The 23603-nt window shown below is 41.3% G+C and overlaps 2 protein-coding genes across 6 annotated transcripts in view; one reads left to right on the top strand and one right to left on the bottom strand.

Moving 5' to 3' along the window:
• Positions 1–22129, bottom strand: part of LOC145453619 (RNA-binding protein 5-like) — a 29578-nt gene extending 7449 nt beyond the window's left edge. For 2 of the 5 annotated variants that reach the window (XM_080331586.1, XM_080331589.1), the window contains exons 1-7: positions 22008–22128; positions 21896–21947; positions 4043–4362; positions 1907–2030; positions 1682–1745; positions 1221–1303; positions 400–724 (exon numbers count right to left, since the gene is read on the bottom strand). In XM_080331586.1, the coding sequence (XP_080187712.1) occupies positions 400–724; positions 1221–1303; positions 1682–1745; positions 1907–2030; positions 4043–4362; positions 21896–21947; positions 22008–22018 (979 nt within the window). In that variant the 5' untranslated portion in view covers positions 22019–22128. Of the gene's footprint in view, positions 1–399; positions 725–1220; positions 1304–1681; positions 1746–1906; positions 2031–4042; positions 4363–5192; positions 6348–21895; positions 21948–22007 lie in introns of those variants that run through there. The other 3 variants (XM_080331588.1, XM_080331587.1, XM_080331590.1) reach the window with 3 other exon arrangements.
• LOC145453621 (uncharacterized) overlaps positions 1–23603 on the top strand; it is a 181558-nt gene that overhangs the window by 4778 nt on the left and 153177 nt on the right. The window lies entirely within an intron of this gene.

The raw sequence follows: 23603 nt of genomic DNA, 5'->3' as shown, positions 1-23603 counted from the left end.
ACGATACTGAATGGTCCAATAATACCAAATCATCTATTTGAGGTGGCATAATTTACCTATTTTTGAAGTTTTCAAATCATGAGTGCTATTCCGAGGGGGTCAAAGCAGTCATTGTCGGTAATCAAGTAGAAGGATTATCGCAAATTTCTACTCCCGCAGAAGTAGTGATTTCCAGGTAAACACCAAGTATTCTAGGCCTAATTATGGCTAAAAATTGAAGTTGAAGTAGTCTAAGACATAACTGCTTGAGTACAAGTATTGCCAGCAGGCAAAATCTGCTTTGAGTACTATGAGAAAGTACGGATACTTTATTAGAGACCAACTTTATCTGTAGGCCTGCTGCAATACTCGATTCGCACTTAAATTTGCACAGCGCTAGCCGTAAGCGAATCAACTCACTGTCCGTTTTCTTGTGATATTTCCCTTGAAAATGCCCTCTCCTTTCCCCGTCGTCTCTCCTACGATCATCATGGTACCGACGGTCGCGTCTCCTGTCGTAATCGTCCCGGTCATAACTGCGACTTCTAGACCGGCTGCGTCGCTCGTAACGCCTTCTCTCCCGACTGCCGTGGCGGCTGCCCCTGTCCCGTCTGCGTTCGCGACTCCCGCTCCTACGGTCGTAGCGTCCGCGGCTACCGCTGCGTCGTTCGTGTCGCGAACGGCTTTGAGGCCGCCGGTCGGAATATGCAAGTGGCATACGTGCGCCTTTCAGCTCCAGAAAGCCCTGAATCCCGGAAACAATTCACTGTTGTCAGCTAATGCCCCAGAGAAAGCTATAAATAGCCGTGCGAGTGAGAAAAGTGCATCAAAATTGCAAAAAATTATACTTACGGAAAGAACCTTCTTGAAATCGGTACAACGCTCGTCTCTGTAACCCGGTCACGTCAGGAACAAATAGCTTTGCCACTAACAACTACACGCTAACCTGGATAACCCTGACCATCCTATTAGGCTATGCATTACCAAGCACTACAAACTTGATTCACTGAGCTGCCACTTCAAACGCTGCCTACGTACAAGCCTGCTTCTGACCCTGTAGAAACTTCCTTTCACAATGCATCAGAGGTTCTTTCTTACGCACACTGATAAACTTATAGACTAAATCGCACACATCCTGCGTCTTGACAAGTTCCCGTGAAATACACAACGGTGCAGGAGAGTTTTCGCAAAAACCCTCCGTAAAAACACGACGTAAAAAGCAAGGAAAATAAACTAACAACCTTCTGCCGCCGCATCCAACTTGCAGAATCACGTTCGTCCGTGAATTCGACGTAACACACTTGCCGTCGCGGTCCGTCGCCACCTGTGACGGTTCCAAGGCAAAAAACATATTGAACAACTGGGCCGGTTTCGTTTTTTTTCCGGCGATCGCAAATCAGCTTCCGGCACTCCGAGATTCTCAATTTGTGTGTCTCTACAGACACATTTCCACAGCGTACGAACAAAAAGTGTCCCTGGCCTCAACAGAGGCTCCAACATACATTTCCACAACGTGTGTACCGAGTAGTTACATTGTTATAGACTAAAGAAAAACATTTATTCCGTTTCTGATCGGTTTCGAATTTAAATAATTCACGAGATCACAGAAATTCTGTCACCCACGTCAGATATCCGATGTCACGATTGTGAATTTACGCGCTCGAAGCCTAAACCCGCGTGCTCTATATCAACAAATCATCACCTGGCACGTGTTCCATTTCAACGCTGAAAACTGGGGCACCGAACATCTGCAGTTCCATTCGGATCTGAAGAATCGTGTTCTTGTTAATAATAAGAAAAGAAACAACTGTTCTGTTAACAGGTAAAGTCGATGATTCGCGTGGTTGCGTTCAGAAGCGCGCGCGTTCCGGCGGGCACATCGAATGTCGTATTTACTGCTATTGAAAAATGGGACGGATCTGAATACTTCGGTTTCACCGATGTCCTCGGGTACGTCATCGATTCTTATCACTGGCGTTTCTTCTGGATAATGCGGATCTTCTCCGGGAGGTAGCGGGCTCGGAGACCTCGGCCTGCGGTCGCGCGACCTGCTGAAAACAATGTGATACTTTTGAAAGACGGCAGACATGGCAAGAGTTTATTCAAGCAATATCGATTCAATAAAACATGACGCCTATTTCCGAAACTATCGTGCGTACTGCTTGCACAGCAAATTTCCATGATCGTACGACATCACTGTCAGCAGAATATCATTCAAGCAAGGCTAAAATACCAATAGGCCTACTCAAACGCGAGGTTATAGCAGATCCGTGGGCCGTGGGAGTGGCATTTGACTGCTGAGCAAATCGAGTTATGTTTCTGTTACTGGGAAGAAAAAAAAACGGTAATTTGTTAATTTGAGTAGAGTACGATTTGAAGTATCAAAGGAACAAGGCTCATATTCATTTATTTACATCAGGGGTCACCAACCTTTTTGCAACCGAGGGCTACTTTTGGGTAATGATTGAAGCGGCGGGCTACTATTTACTCCCGCCATTTACCCGCACCACACTTAATTTCCGCTTTGATATTCATAGCACTGGGCAGGTCTGGGCATCATGTTATCCGTTTCTATAGCAGTCAGTGGGAAGCCTGGCATTGAATGATATCAACTAGTGCGCTGCACTCTCTGGTATTTAACTTGACACTGCAATTCTGAGTGAGTGTTCCAGATGTGCATTAATTAAGCGTGTTTTGTGTTTGTTTTTGATGAAGTTCATGTCCGAAAAGGCTGATTCACAACGATAAGTTGAACCATAGACGCTTGCATTCTTCATAGCTGCTGGGCATACACCACTGTACTTTTCCGTATCAACAATGCACCAAACGTTTGCTGCAGACTGAGATGGGGGTCATTTTGTAGTGTTACAATTTCAATCTCCAACTGTTCAGCATCCAGAAATTACAAGATTTCATTATACCGGACAGCAGCAACGATCACAGAAAGTTAGAAACATGATATATCAAACTGCGTTGAGTGTAACAGAAACAAGATGTAATGGGTGTACAGATATCGAAAATCTGCTAGTACTTCACGGCTATCTGACTCCGAATAGTAATATTGTTTACTACTTTGGCATTGTCCTGGTCGTCGAGCTATCGCAACGGAACCCCCTACCATTTCAAGAAGACCGTGGACGGCATTCCGTCATGTCACCTTTATAGGCAATGCGCCGTATCTTGAATTTCTGGTGATTCTATCACATACATCTATATATCACTTATTGTAATTGAAGATATTTTTAAGTGTTTATATATGTAAGTTACATGTTAGTGTGTTTGGAACAAGAATAGCTGAATCAATCAATCTATATATTTAAAAGCTCACTGGTAATAATCTGACGAACATTGGTAAATGCTGCTATTCCACCTATTTTTAGAATGGGCTCGCGGGCTACTCATCTAGTCCCCGCGGGCTACCTGGTGCCCGCGGGCACCGGGTTGGTGACCCCTGATTTACATCCTAAATGCAATGGGAAAAGAAGTAGACCAGTTACATATCTAAGAAAAAGGATTCAAAACATTAAATGATATTGTGACAATGAATCGCAATGGTATCGATACAATACCGAACTCTTTTTCCAGAAATATAAATAGCCTTATGACAAACGATTAGAGAGATTATAATCATTTATGGCAAGTTGAGTTTCTAAAGAGCTGCACCGTGGCGGAAACTAAAACTCTCATTGATAAAATGACTAGTAGTTGCCAAAGAGACAAAGCAATACAAAAAACGATAGTGTACTTGACTCATATATGAGTGCGTCAACTGAAAGTGCTATGAACAATCAAAGCTATGAATTGTGTCTCGATAAATAAAAGACATAATCTTCTGAGTGGAACGTGGGTGGTCACTAAAGGAATTTAGGAGATTACTAGGGAACAGAGCATATTACAATGACTACTTTTCAATTCTCTAACACAGAGAGAAAAAGAAGAAAGGGAAGTGATTCAATGCACTTCACTTTCAAATTTTTTGGAAAAGCTCAAGTGACTGACAAATATTAGTAACACAACATAGTGAAAATACAAGTGTGAGATTCCGACTAGCACCCCAGCAAACCTTCTATAGGAGCCGTTTCTGTCTGGAGAATAAGACGGTCTGCGATCAGGCGAATATCTCCCCGGAGAGTCCCGGTATCTTGGCGATCTGTCACGGTAATCGTAGCTGTCACGTTCCCTGTCAGAGGGCGGTCGGTCTCTGTCGTCGTAATGATCCAGCGGCCGGCGTCTCGGCGGACTGTAATTCCGGACCGGCGACCGACCAGGAGGTGTCCTGCGTTCTCTCCAATCACCTTCACATGGATGTGATTCCCTCGGCCGGTCGATAACATCCCGACGGGGGTAATCAGGGGACCTAGAGCGTCCACGATACATATCTCTCTGGAAAATGTGATGGATAGCTTAGCTTGATTGAATATCTGGATGTTATCAAGTCAAACAATACACACGAATGACAAAATCTAGGTACTCTTCACAAGCTAAAGTATAGTATCATTGGTTGCTTTGTAACATGATATACGATTGCATTATAAATGAGACACAATAAAGATAGATACATTCAATTTTTCACAATGAATCTAGTATTACCCGTTGTATACCAACAATTTCTGAAGAACAATAATTAAGCACGGAATCGATAATACATAAAAAATAACGTCAGTCAAGACAGGAAAATGAACATGAAATTGTGTTCGACAAGGTATCTTGTACAAAGATTTATAATTATCTAGAATTTAGGTAGACATTGGTTTCTTTGGAATTCGATTAATCCAGTGGTTCATAAACTGGGCGCAAGCAGTCAATCAAACAAGGAATATACTAATTATTCAGTGACAATTATCAAAGGCAAGTTATGATCATACATTCGACCGAGGACGATTCAAGCGCATATCGCGACAAAACAAAGAACGATTTTTGACAGGAGAGATTGCATTGTACGACACGACCATGCAGTGACTGTGCAATGAATTAAACAATTTTTATTCAGAAGGTGGGGGGGGGAGGGGGAGTTTGTATAAAATAGTTTGGGAAACACTAGCTTCATCAATGCATCAGTGACACACTGAAGGGAAAATTGCATCATTTTTCTGACCAGTTGATCTAGTATTTATCAGGTGATAAGTGGAATTATTCAGATCTTCCACTATCATAATGATAAACAGTGAATTCTATTATACTCATCTGTTGGACTACAATGTAATGTAACTTACATATAGGACAGTGATGCATGGTTTTGGGAACTAATACAAATCGGAATGACTTAATGAAAGTGTTGATGCTGCCATCCTTCAATATAACAACCTGCCAGTGGACCAGAATCTAATTCTTTTGATCTAGCTAAGAGTCTGCAAAATAAAGTCATTGAGCTAATCTGCCTTAGAAAAAGCAGATATTGTCTCACTCTATATAGGGACGGGCAACTTCTGCAGTCAGCGGGCTTGATATTGGAAAATTAAGTATACTTGGCGCTGTTGGCGGGCCTGATTTATTTTCTGAATTTATATATTGATCACATATTTTTCCACCTATACAAGGAATGTATTGTATTCAATGTAAACTCTAATTTCTAAGCATAGAGAACAAATCCAGCATTTAATGAATTTATTATCGTAGTACTTCAACAGCTGCGGAAGTCAACGAGAGATCTGTGGCCGATCAAAGTTGTCAAAAAGTTCTTTGACCTCTGGCTGCATGTCGGAAGTAGAAACCCTTAGTAAAGACTGTACGTGAACATCAGTTAGACTGGAACGAAGCTTCGTCTTGTGTATGTTCATGATCGAAAATCTTTGCTCGCAAATATCAGGGATATGTAGACTATCTAGATATCCCTGGCAAATGTATAGAAACACGCAGGTCACATTATCACGAAGACCGGAAACTGTCTGCGGGCCGGCTAGAATCACGTATCTTGCCCGCCCCTGCTCTATATGATAGTCTGAATGTCTAGAAAATGATGATATCAAGTTGGCATATAAAACGCCAAGAGAAAGACCCAGTCAAGCCCAAGAGAAAGAGTTAGTCAAAAGATCAACATTGAATACTGTTGCGTCAGGCATGAATAGCCTACTAATAATGACGGTAATGATAAAACGTATTTGCTCGTTTTGAAATATCATCTGTATGCTCATTACATTGTGTCTCGCAATTCGCATTGTACAACTGTGTGAGGATGAACATAATAGAACCATTAATCATGGTAGTAGGTGGGAAATATTTCGCTCCTAGTTGTATCAAACGAATAAACAAACTCTTCGGATAATTACGAGATCTCCTGTCGCAGTCAAGCCGAGTCTCGAAGCCATCGCCCACAGCGCTAAAAGCTATCAAAATCGAGCAGCGGAGAGTCCATCGAACATCGATGTCTGCTAATCGCTTACTGCCATTCACGCTTGACTGATTATATCGTTCTGTGCACCACTGACACACTTCTTTTTGTTCAGTTCATTTTATAGCCATAGGACCAAACTGGCTGATCATCCTCGTGACGTCGTCCCTATGTTTACAGTCGGTCTGGTTGGCAAAAAGCCACAATCGCCCTGTGCACGCGAGTGGAAATGATGGATTTTGTCCGTCGGGGTGTTGAGTAGTGGTGACATCCGAGTCCAACTACGCAAGGAGACCGGTTTCAATCCTTGTCAGTAGCCGACGGGTTGGAGGTTTATCTGAGCTCCCCTTGCCCTGTGTCGCACGACGTTAAAAGAGCCAGAGAGAAAAACCTGATAATTGACGGAAATAATGAATGGACCGGGAAACAGCATTTTAAAGAAAGAGAGACTCGGAAAGATCAAGATCGAACAATGTTATATCGGGCACTACGCCGACGTAGATGCCAAATTGAGATTCCGTAACTGATCGCTTCGACATCCTCCTATCATTCCAGTGTCCATTACATCGCATTGTGTCTTGTATATCTTGTACATTGTGTTTATCTCGAGCGGATGAAAGTATATCATCTAGCGACTATTACGACCAATCCCCCTTAACAACGGATACCTCAAGGATCGTTATTATATTATGTGAAGCCGACTTCAACTGAAGTTTTCCATGTATGTAGTTTGTGTAAAAGATAGAGTGCCGTGCGCGATATGAAATGGAACGAACCGAGGTAGGTGTGCTGCTAGTATTTTGTATTATTATTGACTATGAGATTAATGGGGAGTGGCGGTACACTCTAGTACAGGCAGGGTTACCATATTTAGGAGTCCGGAAGGGAGGACACTTTTTACATATCATAAAAGTGAGAGTACCGGACTAGAAAACTGCAGATTCTAAAATTTGTACCAGAAATCTTGCGTTATAGTTATTGTCCAGTCCTTCTCCCGTAGGGTAGTGGTTACGATAAGCGCCCGCCAATCTAACGAATCGAGTTCGATTCCCGTCGGAGGTGTATCTGGGCTCCTCTTCCCCCGCCGTTGCCGTTCTTACGGCGACAGAAAAGCCCAGTAAAAGACCCGACGAAAGAAAGCACTCACAAGGACTGGAAAGAACTAGTAGAAAAGGCCGCGGCTTCAAAAAAAATCATAAAGATCAACATCGAAAAGAACTGTGACTGCGGGCACTCTAGGCCGCGGTGGATTAGAGTAAAGGATCGCTACTGATGCGTGTCGTTCGACATCCTCCTATCTGTTCATGACATCGCATTGTGTCTTATCGCATTGTACGTGTGTAACTTGTTCAGATAAGAAAATATAACCCAACGATGTTATGTTACAGTGTTGGGATGACCCGAGTCACGACTTGACTCGAGTCACCTTTTTCGTATGACTTGACTTGACTCGAGTCACTGTGCTAAAATGACTTGACTTGGTCTATCAGAAATGTGGATTGACTCGTGACTCGGAGCAAAATTCACGAGTCAATTTCAAGTCATCAAGTGATCGGTGTCGATCAAAATCAATGTGTCTTGCATATGCTCGGATTGTTCGCGAAACGCTGGTGTAACCCGTGAGAGCGACCAATCATTTAATGATCGTGCGTTTTACTGAGCCTCCATCGTTCTCTCACAAATAAATTGACCGCAAACGAAGTGATCGAAGCTCACAGCTTACGTTGTCGTAAACTAGTATAGTGAAGTAATTTCTGTTCTCCGATTTTTCCTCAACCATTGGCGCAGGCTCGAATTGTATCATATCGATTTGTAAATGCGTAACGTATTGCATCTTATCAATTCGTATCTATTCTCTATATTGGCTAGTTACTATAAAGTGAGGTTCAGCAGTTCTGCGTATGTGTGAGCGATCCAGCTCCTTCTTGCGTGTATATTATAATCTCTATTCATTCATCGGTTCAAAATCAATGACCACTCAATCTGTATTTCAGACGGCTAGCAAAATGCAATGACGTTATTATCATCATCATCACGTTATCATCACTTCGAAAAGGCAACTTGACTTGAATTGTGACTTGACTTGACTCGAGTCACCTCCAAAAATCGAGTGACTTGACTTGACTCGAGTCACTTTTGAAAATCAATTGACTTGACTTGACTCGAGTCAAAATGTGCAATGACTCGTGACTCGAAGGTAATGACTTGATCCCAACACTGTTATGTTATGTTAACCCGCTTCGAGCGTCCGCGTCATTTAGGACGTTTTTTAGTTCAGCCTGTACATTAGCCTAGCTGTCAAAGCTATAAGGAGGACGAATTAAAAAAATAGCAGAACATTTACGCGTCCTCGGAGAACATTTTCGATTTCCTGAAATTGAAAAAAGGAGGACAAATCCTTCTAAAAGCGGACATATGATAACCCCAAGTACGGGGTGTCAAACTCAACTTGTGTCGCGTGCCGGATTCAAACCTTCAGATCGCTTACGGCAGTGGTTCCCAACCTTTTTCCAATCGCGTACCACTTCGAGGTTTTATGCAGTGCTCGCGTACCACCTACATAAGTTTCGCCCGCCGTAGGCGGTCAAAAATGTTTTCACCATTTATGACGTCATAATCACGTATAGGACCTATGTGGGATGCAATAACTATAGACGATTTTTTACCTAAAAAACGGATTGTGACCAAACTTTGACCTCACGTATGCAGATTAGGTGTTTTCGCGCATAATGTTAAAATTGTGCTACTTATATTCATTTCTGGTTGCGACTGTCTGTCCTTACGCAGTAGTTTGGCCTGAAAAAGCGTTTTTGACTTGATAACTGACAAATGTTTACACGAAAAAACTTTATTTTAACGATATCTGGCCCTATGAAGAATTCCAGTAGTACTTTCCTACATTCTTGGGTAGAAAGTGTCTGTCCTTATTCAATGCCCAAACAGTCTTGCTTCAATTAGGATATTGCGGTACTTTGACAATAAGACAATGTCAATTGTCAACCTATTTGTTTCGTTTGACCGTTTATGATTCACGATGAGCAGACAATGGGCCGACTACAACGGCAGACCTCTAAAGTAGGCTACAAGCTGTAAAATACCAAATGATAAATGTTCATCGACAGCACAAAATATGCAATAAAAACGAAATGCAGGGGTCAAAATTTTTTGACTTTGTAAACAATTTTTACAATTTCTCGACCCAATTCTTCAATTTTGACAAAATTTACTTATAGAATATTGAGTTTTTGACATATCAAGAATATCGCCCTAGTGTAACAAATTCTATTAAACTAGGCAGTATCAGCCATGGTTGATGGAGTTATGCATGGAATTGTTTTTTAACCACTAGTCAAAAAAATTTTCAAAAAATTCAAAATCAACCCCACCTGAACTAATAACAACCTTCGATCAAAAAACAACAACACAAAATCAACTCGCGTACCACCTGGAAGACCTTTGCGTACCACTAGTGGTACGCGTACCACAGGTTGGGAACCACTGGCTTACGGGCTGGACCAGTCAAATGATTCCAAAATGTTACTTCAGGATTCGTGCCCTTTTTGCACTTGCATGCTTTAATACAGGCCTTACACTATTTACGGATCATAGGGATTGTATTCTAGCAACACCTTTATTTGCAAACCGCAATGCAGTGATTCTAACGACGATATAAGTGTTTTAACCGTAATCTAGCGTTAGCCCTTCGTATGCGTTGTGGGGGAATACAATATATTAAATTGTAAAATCGGACGTTAGAATTTGGTCCATTATTATTAAATCCCGATTCGGGTTTCTCTGGAGGGCGGGGACCTTTTGCGCAAGATATACAGCAGTATGACCACATATATTTGAATTATAATTTTGTGGAACTATTACATTCTGCATGTAACATGTATGTAAGGGTTAAGCATTGGCGTTTTTGCTTATTTTTAGTTCATTTGCCTTAAAACTGGAAATTCAGTGTGTATAGGTTACTTTTTCGCCTTCTCGGAATAGGGTGTCTATGTCATCGAATTGTTCGTAATGGTGACTGAAAAGTGAAACCTTATCACATCACCGCTGTCGAATATGGTCATAATGTAGCCTATGAGCAATGAACACACAGTACTCGATATTTGATATTAAATGGAATTATTTCATACCAAAATTCACAACATTTGTTAGAAATGTGCTGGATAATACAATCATTTTTCAATCTAATCAGAATTACGGGCCGGATGTTTGACACCCCTGCTCTAGCAAATGAGGAATGGTGAAAGGAAAGGACGTAGTTGACTTTTGTCCTTGATGTTTTTGCGGCATATATACCGACTCGTGATATAGGCCTACATACACACGTTCTGTGCATATGCATACCATGAGTGCATGATGCGCACATGCCGCTGGACAAGGAAGGTACAGATATAGCCTTATACAGCTTTCTAAGTCTTGCACCACCTCTCTATGCTACCCCAGCAATGCATGAGTGCCAAGCGGGAAGTCACGGATACCAGTGTTACTAATCAGGTCTTTGGTCTGACCCGCCCGGGGATCGAACCCACGACCTACCGATCAAGAAGCCGCTTCACCATTAGGCTATCTTGTCGGTCCAGCATAGGTAACGATTTTCACTGCCTGCCAAAAATACTTGAAATAGAAAAGAAAACAGATATGAGAAGCACTCAAAGTAATCTGCTTGAACAAATGCATGTGACGAAGTGAGACGGCATTATACTTATCAAAATTGCGAGGAAAGTCTTCGAGGCCAACGCAGCACGACTAACTGCGATGAAGTCAGGCCCAATTTTCAAAAGTACAACCGTCTGCCGCCACACAGGATCTGCATCTCCAAGTGTTCGTGGATATTGTACTCCTGAATGTACCGCATAAAATCTATCCAAATGTAGTGGCATGTGGAGGCACGCAAAATTGATGTTGCATCGTGATCCGGTGACAGCCAATACAACGGGTCTTTGCTTAACTATGAATCAACGATGAAATGAATGGCGTCGAGATAGATGGAGCAAGTTTATCCGCTAGTATTCAAGTAATATTTTTACGAAAACACTTCATTCAATATTGTCATACACTGTCGGTAATTTTCACGCCACCGCATAATCTGTTATATTATCTGGAAACCATGGGGTGTTTGATCGGCCGGTTTTTTATCAAAACATATTGTATTCTGACGGTGTGCTGGAATGAAAAAATATTTAAAAAAAAAATGAAAATGAATGAGCTGCCGCGTGATACGCAATTAATAACCGGTTGAGGACGTTTAGTCAAAATGACATCATTCATCAGTTTAATATGGGATGTAAAACACGATCGATTGATGAATAGTGAGCGATGAAAGTATAGTATCTATTACGACTGGTATGTCTCCCTTTGCCAATTGTCTTTTTAATCAAAGCTTGCCATTGCTGAAGGAAGGACCGAAATGGTCATTCATAATTTACGACGGCTCGCGCATGTGATGGGGGAGATAAAATCGATGCGATCGCGATGTTTATACGCGGCAAAGAAGAATTGTGATTTAGTTTAAATACAAATGTTTGAAAGGATGGCCAATCAAGCTTTTCCATTTAGACACGATATATGCAGCGAGCTATGCTTCCAGGGAGAGCGATAAATTTATTGGTTGGGCAGTCAGGTCATTTTATGTAGTTTTACTTGATCGGTCGATAATCAAGGTATTAGCCACTGCCTCTTACAACCAGTATTTTCAGAACACATGGCTAGGATCAAGTCACAACGTACGAGTCACCAGTCACTGAGGAGTCAAGTAAAGTATTATCAATTTTCCGATTTCAGGTCAATTTCAAGTCCCAGTAACTTGACCAAATTTCGTAAATCCATGTATAACGTAACACCATCAGCGGCTGTTATTTTCACCCGCTCAAGACACACACTGGGTTATATTGACGGATATGGCCTTGGACTTCAAGTCGGTGTTAAGCGTCAACCTAAGCATAGGCCAGGATTGACCGCGGCTATAAATCGATTCTGAAGCGATTAGACAATAGACTAATGGGCTTGGCAAGGAGTTCCGATGTTAGCGAACACGCAACAGCAACAAAGTCCAAGTCCTTTTCGCTGAAAAATTGCCGTATCCTAGCACGTCAATTCTGCAGCAGAAATTCGAAAAAGGAATAATCAGTCTAACGGCCTGAAGTTGTATGTGCCAATAATATGGGTTGGGGTACCGTGTTCGAGATGCATGCATAAGTCAAAAATCTTCATCGCTTCCTCATTAAGATATTTGCATAGCCCTCAGAGCACAGTTATCATGAATCACGCAACGTGGAGTTTGGGTACGACCTCAGCGACCATGTGTAGACCACCAAAGCTTCATCGGACCAGAAGATCATCGCATACGAGCGGAACCAGTCCAAGAGGAGAAAGAAAGGGCCAACAAAAAAAAGGTCAGTGATGCTGAGCAGGATTAAGCTACCAAATATAAAATTCCACATAAGGTGAAATTGGTGTCTAGATACAGTAATGAACAACGCACCCCGTCGTGCAGGCTATTCCTCTAATGGGCTAAACGTTTTCGCTCACTGTGGCAACACGATCAAAGTATATCTAGAATATTTTCAGGTTTGCCGTAACGTGACCCAACCGATCCCTGTGAAGAAATACAAACGACCCCATGACGAAGCCATTTATTCCCGGTCACACCCACGTTGCGCAGTTTTAACGGAATTTCAATTAAACACAAAGTCATTGCATTTACACGTCTAGTTTTTATGGATTGTACTGAAGATGTCATGATGACCGCAGCGGGAAACGGATACCGGTACGCTGGTATTTCTGTAAATTTCACGGAAATGGATGAGATCTTATCTGTGTTTTCGCTGATGTTAGCCATAAATATGGATACCGATTAGCGATACTAAAGGAAGTTTGATAGCACAAATCATATAAAATTATCATAAATAGTCAAGAAGTAGGCCTACCCTGTCCGCTCTTCATTCTTTGAAATACCGATAACACTAACACATCAGACTGTGGTCCAACTACCAACCATAACTGCAGTCGTGCAGTTGTCACCAGAGGTGGTCAAAGTAGTAAAGAAAGCTACTCAAGTAGAAGTAGAAGTAGCGACGAAAAGATCTACTCAAGTACGAGTAGAAGTACTTCTTCCATAAGCAACATGAAATTACTTGAAGTAGAAATGACTGACTTTAAATCTACTCAAGTAAGTAAGTAGTTCTGAAAACGATCGTAATTCGTTCGCATGGATTGTCAAAAGCTGCAAATTGAGCTATGCGAAAGGTGCAGAGCTTATTCATATGCATAGGCGCCGAACCTGGGCATGCAAGGCATGCCAGGCATGCCTAGACATTTTTTTAGGCATGCGGCATGCCTAGAATTCGGTTTGGCATGAATCGGCATAAACCCCGATTGTGTTATTTAGAACGAATCGTAATGTATTTCCGTTTACGACATTACCTGCTACCGCTTATGTGAGTGAGGTAACCCGTTGCGCGCGGCCAATTAGCTAAAAGCGCGTTGCCAATTAACGAGATTTGTCTGTGCACAATGTAACGCGACGTGATCTCCCGCTGAGATGATCGCGAAATTGTGTCATTGATTGCCGGCGCTCGGCAATCATCGTTTTGGACGCTTGCCTGCTTTATCGCGTCTCCGACAAGCCTAGAGCATGAAACCACATCAGCAGTAGGTCCGGTGCCATCGCTGCCTGCACTATCGCATCTGCATTGGCGCGCACGATATTATCGCTTGCCTACACAATCGCATCTGCAACAGGCCTGGTACAAAAGATATCATCGCTGGCCAACTATCACGTCTAGAGCCGAGCATGCGTTGGCTCCCATCTCTCGAGCCTACCATGCGTTAGTTCCAATCTCTCGATGGCTTGGTGCAGACATGGGGTAATCGCGATTAGTAATCGTAATCGATTACGACGATTACAACATTCTGAAGTAATCGTAATCGCAATCGATTACATTCGAAAAAAATCCGAAGTAATCGTAATCGTAACCGACTACTTCCCATATCTAATCGATTTCTTTGTGAAAGAACGATTACTTTTTATTTGTACAAGGACTATGACATTAACTGAATATTCGTGAACGAGAATGAGACCACGTTAGCGATAGCACAAACGTCTGATTTTCAAACGCCACTACTCATTGTTACGTAAGAAGTATTAGCTCCGCTCGTCATTGCGTAAGAAGTATCTACACATAGCAAACAGACATGTGATGGAGACATTGTAGTATGATTGTAAGAACACCCCCGTGGTGTATATCAGGTTATCAATACACTGCAGAAGCCCCCACCTCGCAGCAGGATATTGATCACCACTCTGCCTATAGTTTCAAATAGTAACTTATGTATTGATGTCTGGTTGTGCTTAGTTAAACGCAGTTTCATCGTTTCTGCTTGGCGAGCAGTAGGCCTACGTACGCACGTACCGCTGACAAAAATTCGGAATTTTGTACTCGTCAAATAAAACATTGCAATTTCCAAAACGAAGCATTACAAATAAACAGCTGCTGATATATATCATAACCGAGCCGTGCTTAGCCGTTTCTCGTAACAGCAGCTCGCAGTATCTGTATTAAGTTGAATGCAGAATTTTTATGTTCACTATATCTTAGTCTCCTATGACTACTTGAAACGGGCGCCAATTGTTATTTCACAGTTCGTTACTCAGCATTTGGACCTGCCGCCATAACCATCTGCTTATATAGCCTGACATGTTAGCGATAGATATAGCTAGAATCAGAACCAACAGCAATTCGTCCCCCACTCCAACCGTTGGTCAACTTTCAAAACTGAATTCCGTCAATAATATTGGTCATTGCATTAGATTACTATTCATTTTTAACCTCTCTCAGCCCCGAGTGTCAGATTTATTTGTAGAGCTGGGGCACGGAATTCATAATTATAGCATCTGGTATGTTGTTATAATTACTTTTTTGTAGGTTGTTAATTCGTGACCTCCAGTCTGTTGATTAATCAAAAGATATTGTACTCGCCCAAACGTAGCAGACTAAAAGAATATCTTTCATGAGACGCACACGCAAATTGTCATTGCTTTATTCCTATGTGGATCCGCAGGGTGGCATTTGCATTGCGGGCTCAGATTGGAAGGACAGGACTATTATTAGCCACGCCCACCCAGCGCGGCTATTGACAATGGACGAATACCCTAAGTTTCGGCCAAGGTATTTCTTTGGTATCACATCCCGTGGAGTTGCGTATTGGCTGAAACTGCATATGTCTTTTGGTGTGTTGTGGGATCGTGGCGCGGTGATGACCGGCTCCAAAATGCCTGTTCCCATAAAATAGCATATGCATGTTTTTTCTCTAGGGGAAGAGCTATGCATTTCAAACCCAGCTATCTACTGGAGCAGGGGTCGCCAACCGTTTTGAAACAAAAACCTACATCTTGTGTAGTGTGCACTGATTATTGCGACGACCGACGGGTTACCTCTTACTCCCGCTATTGATCCGTGCTCAGTTGGATTTATTCACTTATAGTAAGACAATCAGAGCACTGGGCCGGGTTTCCGCCCCTTACCAAGTACAAAAAACGCTCACTCGCCGGGACTCACACCAGCTCCTCCAGGCTCAGTTGCGTTGCTGCAGTGTGCGCCAAAGCACTCATCTCCGCGTCGAGACTCGGGAATATTAACTATAGACTCCCGTTGAGCCGCCGCGTGGGCGAAGACCAGCAATGCCCCGAGCGACTGCGTTCGTATATTCCTTGGGGTCGGCCGAGCCATGCTCAACTGCTGCTCACATGAAACCCACTTCAACTTTCAAATCTTTCATTTGAATATTTGCTACAGCGACCGCGGACGATTCATTTGGTCCGCGGTGGCGACCCCTGTACAGGAGACATTTGAATCACGAAGCTCGAAGAACCTTTTCAAGAATTAATTGAATTCTCGAAAATACTCTATAATTTATGTATAATTTATGTTATGTTTGAGTCCCCTTCGAGCACGCTCCTCACCCAATTAAGGAATTTGGGGTGCGCCAGGTAAAGACCTGGCCATAATGCAAATCGCTGGGTGCGATAAATAATCCCAATGAAGTTGGGCAATTGGTATATTATGGCATAATAAGCAAATGAAGCATGGTGTATGAAGAGACTTGATATTTCATTAAGCCCTGTCATCGCAATCCTTGTATTGTCTTCCAATATATCCTTTAATATTATAGTCCTAAGAAGCAAAACAAATGTAATCGTGAGTAATCGTGATTACTTTTCCAATGTAATCGTAATCGTAATCGACTACTTCCTTATTTTGCTGTAATCGTAATCGTAATCGTAATCGCGTGATTCTGAAGTAATCGTAATCGCAATCGATTACATTCATGAAGTAATCACCCCATGTCTGGCTTGGTGACAATGCCGTTAGGTGTTTATTGGTTAGCGATTGTAATTAAAGAGCGACATCGCTGACCTGAATAACATCGAATGTCCGCAGACAGGTGCGATTGTGAGTGCGCCGTGCATGCGTAAGTGAATTCCGCTAATACCTAAACATAACCATCAGAAGATGTGTGTCAACTGTCAAGGCTTGAGTTGTAAAAGACGGGAAAGGTTTGAACAACCTGAAATCGGTGCCATTATAGAACAGATTCCATAACAACTCTGACATTTTGCCTTGCGCAAATCGTCGCCGAGGTTACGTAATACGCGTTGATAAGCCGTATTTAATTGTTCGCTAGCGATCAGGAACTCGTTGATTGACAGCACTTCCGGACTCGTTGACAAGCCTATCATACGCGCAAGTTTGTTAACACGAAGATATTGCATAATCGGCATTTATGCAGGCACTTAACTCTCATGAATTGATGCTATATTATCCCTAATTTTCAATTCCGTCGGATCATGACGTCATTCCTTTGTGACGTCATCGAACTCGCATGCCTAAGGAAAATTAGCGTTCGGCGCCTATGTTCATATGGATTATGGATGCATGCCAGGAGGTATCCAATTTTTAACAACATAGGCATTCGTCCGAATCATGGGATGAAACTGATAGCTTGATATGGAAATGCGATATTAATCCTTTGTTTATCGAACAGCACGTTTTAGAAAATATCAATGTATGGCGCCCGCCCCCATATTATAAGGCCCGTAGTTAAGTCGAAGAGGAATACAGAGAAGTCGTATCGGATACGGTGTAAACACTTTGCTCGATTAGGGAGCTTTAATAAAAAAATATGGTGGATCGTAAAAATGCCATATTGTGTAGCTTTATTTCCGGAAATTAAACGCATTACTGCACTTGCTTCTAGAGGTAGCGAGATAGCGTAGTGGTATAATCCACGGCTGCAGCATCAATGGGTTGCGGGTTACAGTAGTAGTAGTCGACAAACACCACAAACAAACCAACAACACTTGCTTTTATACTTCAACATGTATGTTCTCCAGACAAAAGAACTGATACTAATTAAACTCAAAGTATGTTACTGGGAATTGAAAGTGAAATATAAATACTACTTCTAAAAGCAGAAAATGTATTTCCTGTGTTTAGTCCAGAAAGTTTCAAAGGTGGTCTGCTAAAACAGGTCTAAAACTAAAAAAAAGTCAAAGTCCACTTTTCTAGATTAGGACAGGTCATGGACTGCTAGATTACGATATGATAAATAAATGCTAGATTGCGAAACATCAGTTTCAACGTTATGATGAGCCATATATACTGTGATAAATAGCTCATATAGGCGATAATGCGGTGTTAACCGAACCACGCAACCCGCTACCTAAATTATATGCACCGATACTTTGGTGAAATCATATTGTTCACTCCATATCCACTGTGCGCGACGAAAATTCCTGGCTATTTTCAATTTCTATGAATATTAAAAATGTTGATAGTCGGTGAAAACAGCCCCGAAATCCCTCAGACTATCTTTCTTATTGGAGGATTGAACTACTTCTACTTGACAAACTGAAAATAGCGAAAAGTAAGTAAGTAGATCACAAAATATTATGAAGTAGAAGTAGCGAAAATCAGATCTACTTGAGTAAGTACCAGAAGTAGAGGGACACTACTCGAGTACTTCGAAAAAGTAGAAGTACTTCGTTACTGACCACCTCTGGTTGTCACTAAATTTCCTATATTTTTTCGAATAAATGAGTTTCATGGAGCCATAAGCACGCTGCTTACTTGTGCATTTGTTGTTTATATCCATCTGGTTGTGTAGTGCTAAAGCTATTCAGTTACACGAGTGGTCCAAGTAGTGACTTGTGGTCAATTTAAGTAGACCTGTAGACTTTTAATCATATGAAAGAAGTAGTTACGTCCAGGCCACGCCCAAATTTGAAAGATGAGGAACAAGTGTTTTGTCTAAGAAAGCTTTTGGTGTAGAAATCATAGCAAACTACAAATACGATCATCTACAAGTTGAGGTGACCAACTTGAGTATTTCGAAAGATAAATTTGTAACTATTCATCCTGAAAAACGAACTATCAAATGAAAATTTGACGATATTACGTTGTTAACAGGGAACACACTCTTTGTCAGCAGAAAAGGTCTCAACAAAAGCAGAAGCACTCCAAATTTGCGTGGCAGTGCAACTTCAATGCTGGCCCTTCAAGGAAGCCTGACAGCTTTCACAGCGATAGCAGCCGGTATCAATGGACAAAACGAAGATCAACAAAACAAAACAAACTCGGAATTCAATTTGAATAGTTGCAAAGTCAATATTACTCTCAACAGTCAGATATCCAACGAAAAGATCTCCGATGCATGTAATCAGCAATATACCAGTGCTTCAGAATCCAGCACCTCCCAGCTATCCACGAGTAAAGAGTCGCAAAGTACCATAAGTGGTTCGCATTCGACAACTGATATGTGGCAGAAACAGGATACGTCAAATAAAAATTCATCATCCGTGTCATCAAGATTCCTCAATGAAACAAAATTTGTATTTAAAGAGACTCGAGTTTGAATTAAAGAGTGAAAATGGACCCAGAAATACTTGGCATATTGGTATAAAAGACAATTTATGGAATTGCAAAAGGAAAAGCACTATATTACCTGTTATCAAGTGCAAGCAAATGAATACATAAGGAAAAATAACAGTATAACAGCATCCTGATTTCAACAGTGGCAACTTCATATCCAATGGCGCTACCCCATGAACATATTCAGGTACAGGGCTATAGCTGTTTGTTATTAATGGTTTTATTAAAATGACACAGTAAAATACAGGTCATTCTTGTATTTGTTGTGGTGTTGATATTCTTGCAAGTTTAAGGAACATGCAGACAGGAGAGAAAAGCGAATATTTTTCAGCAATGTAGTGACATCATGGATCCAATATGATGCAGTGAAAACCAGGGCCAAAACAGTGCTTCGTCAGCCTCCCCCCCCAAAATATGTTGGTCTTGGGCCCGCCATAGGACTTTCAGCCAAGCATCTGGGGCTTTGTCCAGAAATTTTCATAATCAGGATCGAGTTTTGTCTACAGTATTGGTAATTGCATATCGTCGCAGTGGAATCAAAGTGACTTATGTCCAGTTTTCAAATTTTGAAGGTCCATTTTTAAAACTTGAAAAACATCAAGTTTTTGAAGAATTTTCAATTTCTTTCGGCCATATCTTGACTATGGTTATGTCTGTTTCAATAATTCAAAATTTATCAGGGCCAATATATGGCTGAAAGAAGATGAAAACTTGACGTAGAGCCAATTTTCTCAAAATATGTAAAATGGACATAAGTCATCCTATCTGACTCTCTCAGTCCACGTGATCAGAATTATTTCGTGGTGGAGCTGAGGGAGGTGGTGACTTCAGATAGCAAGCGCAGGACTATTCCGCGCGTAATGAGGGACAATGAACAAGTGGTAATACATATATTGATGGTTTCAGCCAACATGCTGTGGTCAAGTGGTCATTTTCAGAAAAGGTTTTAATTGTCAATATGTTTTGGGAAGTTATGTGTTGGAGCGCTAACAGCCAGCGCTGAGATGCCTTTTAAAATTGTGCATATTTTTTCTTGGGGCGCTGCGGGTGCCCATATTAAAAAGTAGACATTAAATTACATGAAATAGCACGAATCGTGAATAAAACTTTCAACTTGTAGGAAGTCCGCCGCAAAATACTAAAATAGCAACAACTGACAATTCGCAAAAATGTATCGTGTCAAAATGGACAGAACTTGAACTTGTGCATTCCTCAGACATACGAGGTCACTAATTGGATAAGTGACAGGATTCACACCAGTGTTGGGATGACTCGAGTCACTTTTTTCGTATGACTTGACTCGAGTCACTTTGCAAAAATGACTTGACTTGACGTTTAGGAAATATGGTTTGACTCGTGACTCGACACAAAATTCACGAGTCAATTTCAAGTCATCAAGTAATCAATGTCGACTAAATCGTGGTATCTTGTAGAAGTTTGGATTGTTTACGATACGCTGGTGTGACCTGTGAGAGCAACCAATAACTCAATGATTGAGCGTTTTACCGACCCTACATTGTTACATACAAATATATTGATCGCAAACGCAGTGATCTGAGCTTACGTTGCCGTAAACTAGTAGTAAAGTAGTATATAGGCCCACTAGCAATTTATTTCTGTTCTATAAACTGCTCACTGTGCCCAGGGCTACGCCTCCCCGTACCAAACCTCTTTTTCAATCGAACGAATAACATTTATATGTTTATAATTGTATATCATGGATATCTAGGTGGGTAGGGTATTGCACTATATCCTTTTTTACCTTTCTGAGGATTCGTATTTTATCCTGTATTTTAGTCCAGAGATGGGCTACCGCTACTTGCGTAGTTTAGCAGTTCTATACGTAGCCATGCGTGAGCGCCTTTTTGCGTGTATAACTCTTTATTCATTCGTCGATTCAGAATTAATTGGGACTTCGTCTGTATTTAAAACAGCTAGCATAATGCAATGACTTCAAATCATTTCACGTACTTTGAAAATTCAACTTGACTGGACTAGTGACTTGACTCGAGTCACTTCCAAAAATCAAGTGACTTGACTTCACTCGTGTCACTTTTGAAAATCGAATGACTTGACTTGACTCGAGTCAAAATGTGCAATGACTCAAAATGACTCATGACTCGAAGGCAGTGACTTGATCCCAACACTGATTCACACACAACAAAAGTGGTGGGATAGCGCAGTGGTATAATCCGCGGCTGCGACACCAATGGGTGCGGGTTCGAGTCCGACTTCCGATACCTAAGTGTTGGAGGTTTACCTAGGCTCCTCCTCGCCACCTCATCCGCGTCAGCGGTGTCTTACAAAAGCCTAGAGGTGGGCTGTGCTATAAGTCAGCAGTTACGGAAAATAAGAAGAATATCGGCTTGGTGTAGATGACCATAGTAGTCGACAAACACCATGAATACCCCAAAACAAACAAACAAACACACAACAAAACTTGATTGTCAAAATTGTGCTCCATATTGGATGTAGTAGTAGCCTCATCGCTGCAAATACCCAGAATTATTAGGCCATGAACAAACGGTAAGCAAAAAATTTCAGTTAAGATTGCATTGCACTGAATTCCATTACAGGGATTTAACAATTTAAAAATGTACGAAAAAACTTACAAACGCATCAATTTCTGAAGCTCAAATATACTCACATTTTCAGAAGGGCTGAAACTTCTGCGCAAGTGAGAGCTTCGATAATCCCTACTGAGAGAAATTTGAAAACTGTTCAGAGAAGTCGTGATTTAAACTATTGCAGGTACTTACTGCCGATCCATGGACGGTTCTGATCAAGGAAACTATAAAAGTTCCAGTAGTTTGTGACAATTACTGTAACCTACTTAGGTTCTGTGAGACATAATTCAAGGAGTTGATTGCAAAATCTTACACAGATCTATAGAGTAAGGTAGCTGTGCTAGGATTTGGAAAGATATGTGAGCTTGAATACTATAGTTTGTGATTATATTTATAGTAATGTTTGTATAGAAATGTAGAAAAAATCAATATTTTTTCAATTATTGGTAAAGGTGAAATCATTGTGATCTCGAGTAAGTGCAAATTATCTCTTCTAATCTGACCAGTCTCATAATTTAAAAACTTTGAATTTTCCTCTGCAAAGGTAACCTAATGCAATAAATACAGCCAATATGTTAATATTACATAGAGGTGGTCCAGAAGGCTTTCAAGTGCAAGTAAAACTGCACTCAAGCCACTGCAGAAAGTACAGCATAAAGTACTCCGAATCATAGCTAGGGCCCCAAAGGGGCCTGGCTGCCCATCCAATAAGTCGCTGCTGAAGAGATTCGGCGTCCTAAACATAGAAGATATGCGGAAACTAGAAATCGCCAAGTTTATGTATCAGTTTCACTGCGGTCGTTGCCCAGAATATTTCAATGACTTCTTTACCTCTGAATCAAAAGCGCACAAGTACAACACACGCGCATCCACGTCGTCCAAATATCATATGATCGACCGAAAAGATCATCGCTCTATCAAATATGCCGGACCTAATGTGTGGAACAGTATCCCACCGGCTATCCGGCAGTCGACGAGCATGTCCACATTCAAGTCGAAATACAAGCAATTACTACTAAATAAATACAGTCCATCCTCAAGATTACCGGACCACGACTGACCTATCGATCTCGCTTCCCATGACATGCCGCCCTATATTTCTTGTCGCTTCCTTTTTCTATACTATCTTCTTTACTTTCATTCAGTGTGCATGCCTCCTCTTTACATCGCCTAGGCCAAGGTGGGTGTCCGATTCCATAGACAACTCCTAGTCGCTTCGACATCTTCCTTTCTTTTCATTGTATCGCATTTTTTGTGGTGTATTGAACTGATAAAATTGCTAATAAACCAATGATGATGATACAATCTGCAGAAACAACCAATGAATTTCGTTTTGGTCTTTCTTGGAAGAAAATAATATTTCTACTTGACAAATGTAAATAGCAAAAAGTAAATAAGTCACAAATTACAACGAACAGTAAGTAGCGGAAAATCAGATTTACTCAAGTACTGCAAGCCAATAACTACTTGGATAAAAGTAGTTTGAAAAAGTAGAAGTACTTTATTACTGATACTTCATTATATGGGAATGTTACTAGTTTTTTACCAGCAGTACAGCATGGCATGAATCATCACATAGCTTCGTCACAAACCCAAAACACCTGCGAGAAGATGGCCATAAATTTTCCAGTCATGAATATAAATTTAGCGATTAAGAGCTTTGACTTTCTGATGTATATGTAACGGATGCCCCATAAAATGATGCTGCCGTAATTGTTTGTATAGACCTACTTTACTCCACCGACTTTATGTGTCATATTTCAATAAAATTTGGTGTCTCATGGATAG

Source organism: Botryllus schlosseri, chromosome 13 (genome assembly GCF_051294905.1).
Source record: "Botryllus schlosseri isolate E-star chromosome 13, Bs_hap1, whole genome shotgun sequence".
In the NCBI taxonomy this organism is placed as follows: domain Eukaryota; kingdom Metazoa; phylum Chordata; class Ascidiacea; order Stolidobranchia; family Styelidae; genus Botryllus; species Botryllus schlosseri.
Note: the sequence above shows the minus strand (reverse complement) of the source record. Positions and strands in the feature narration are given on the sequence as shown.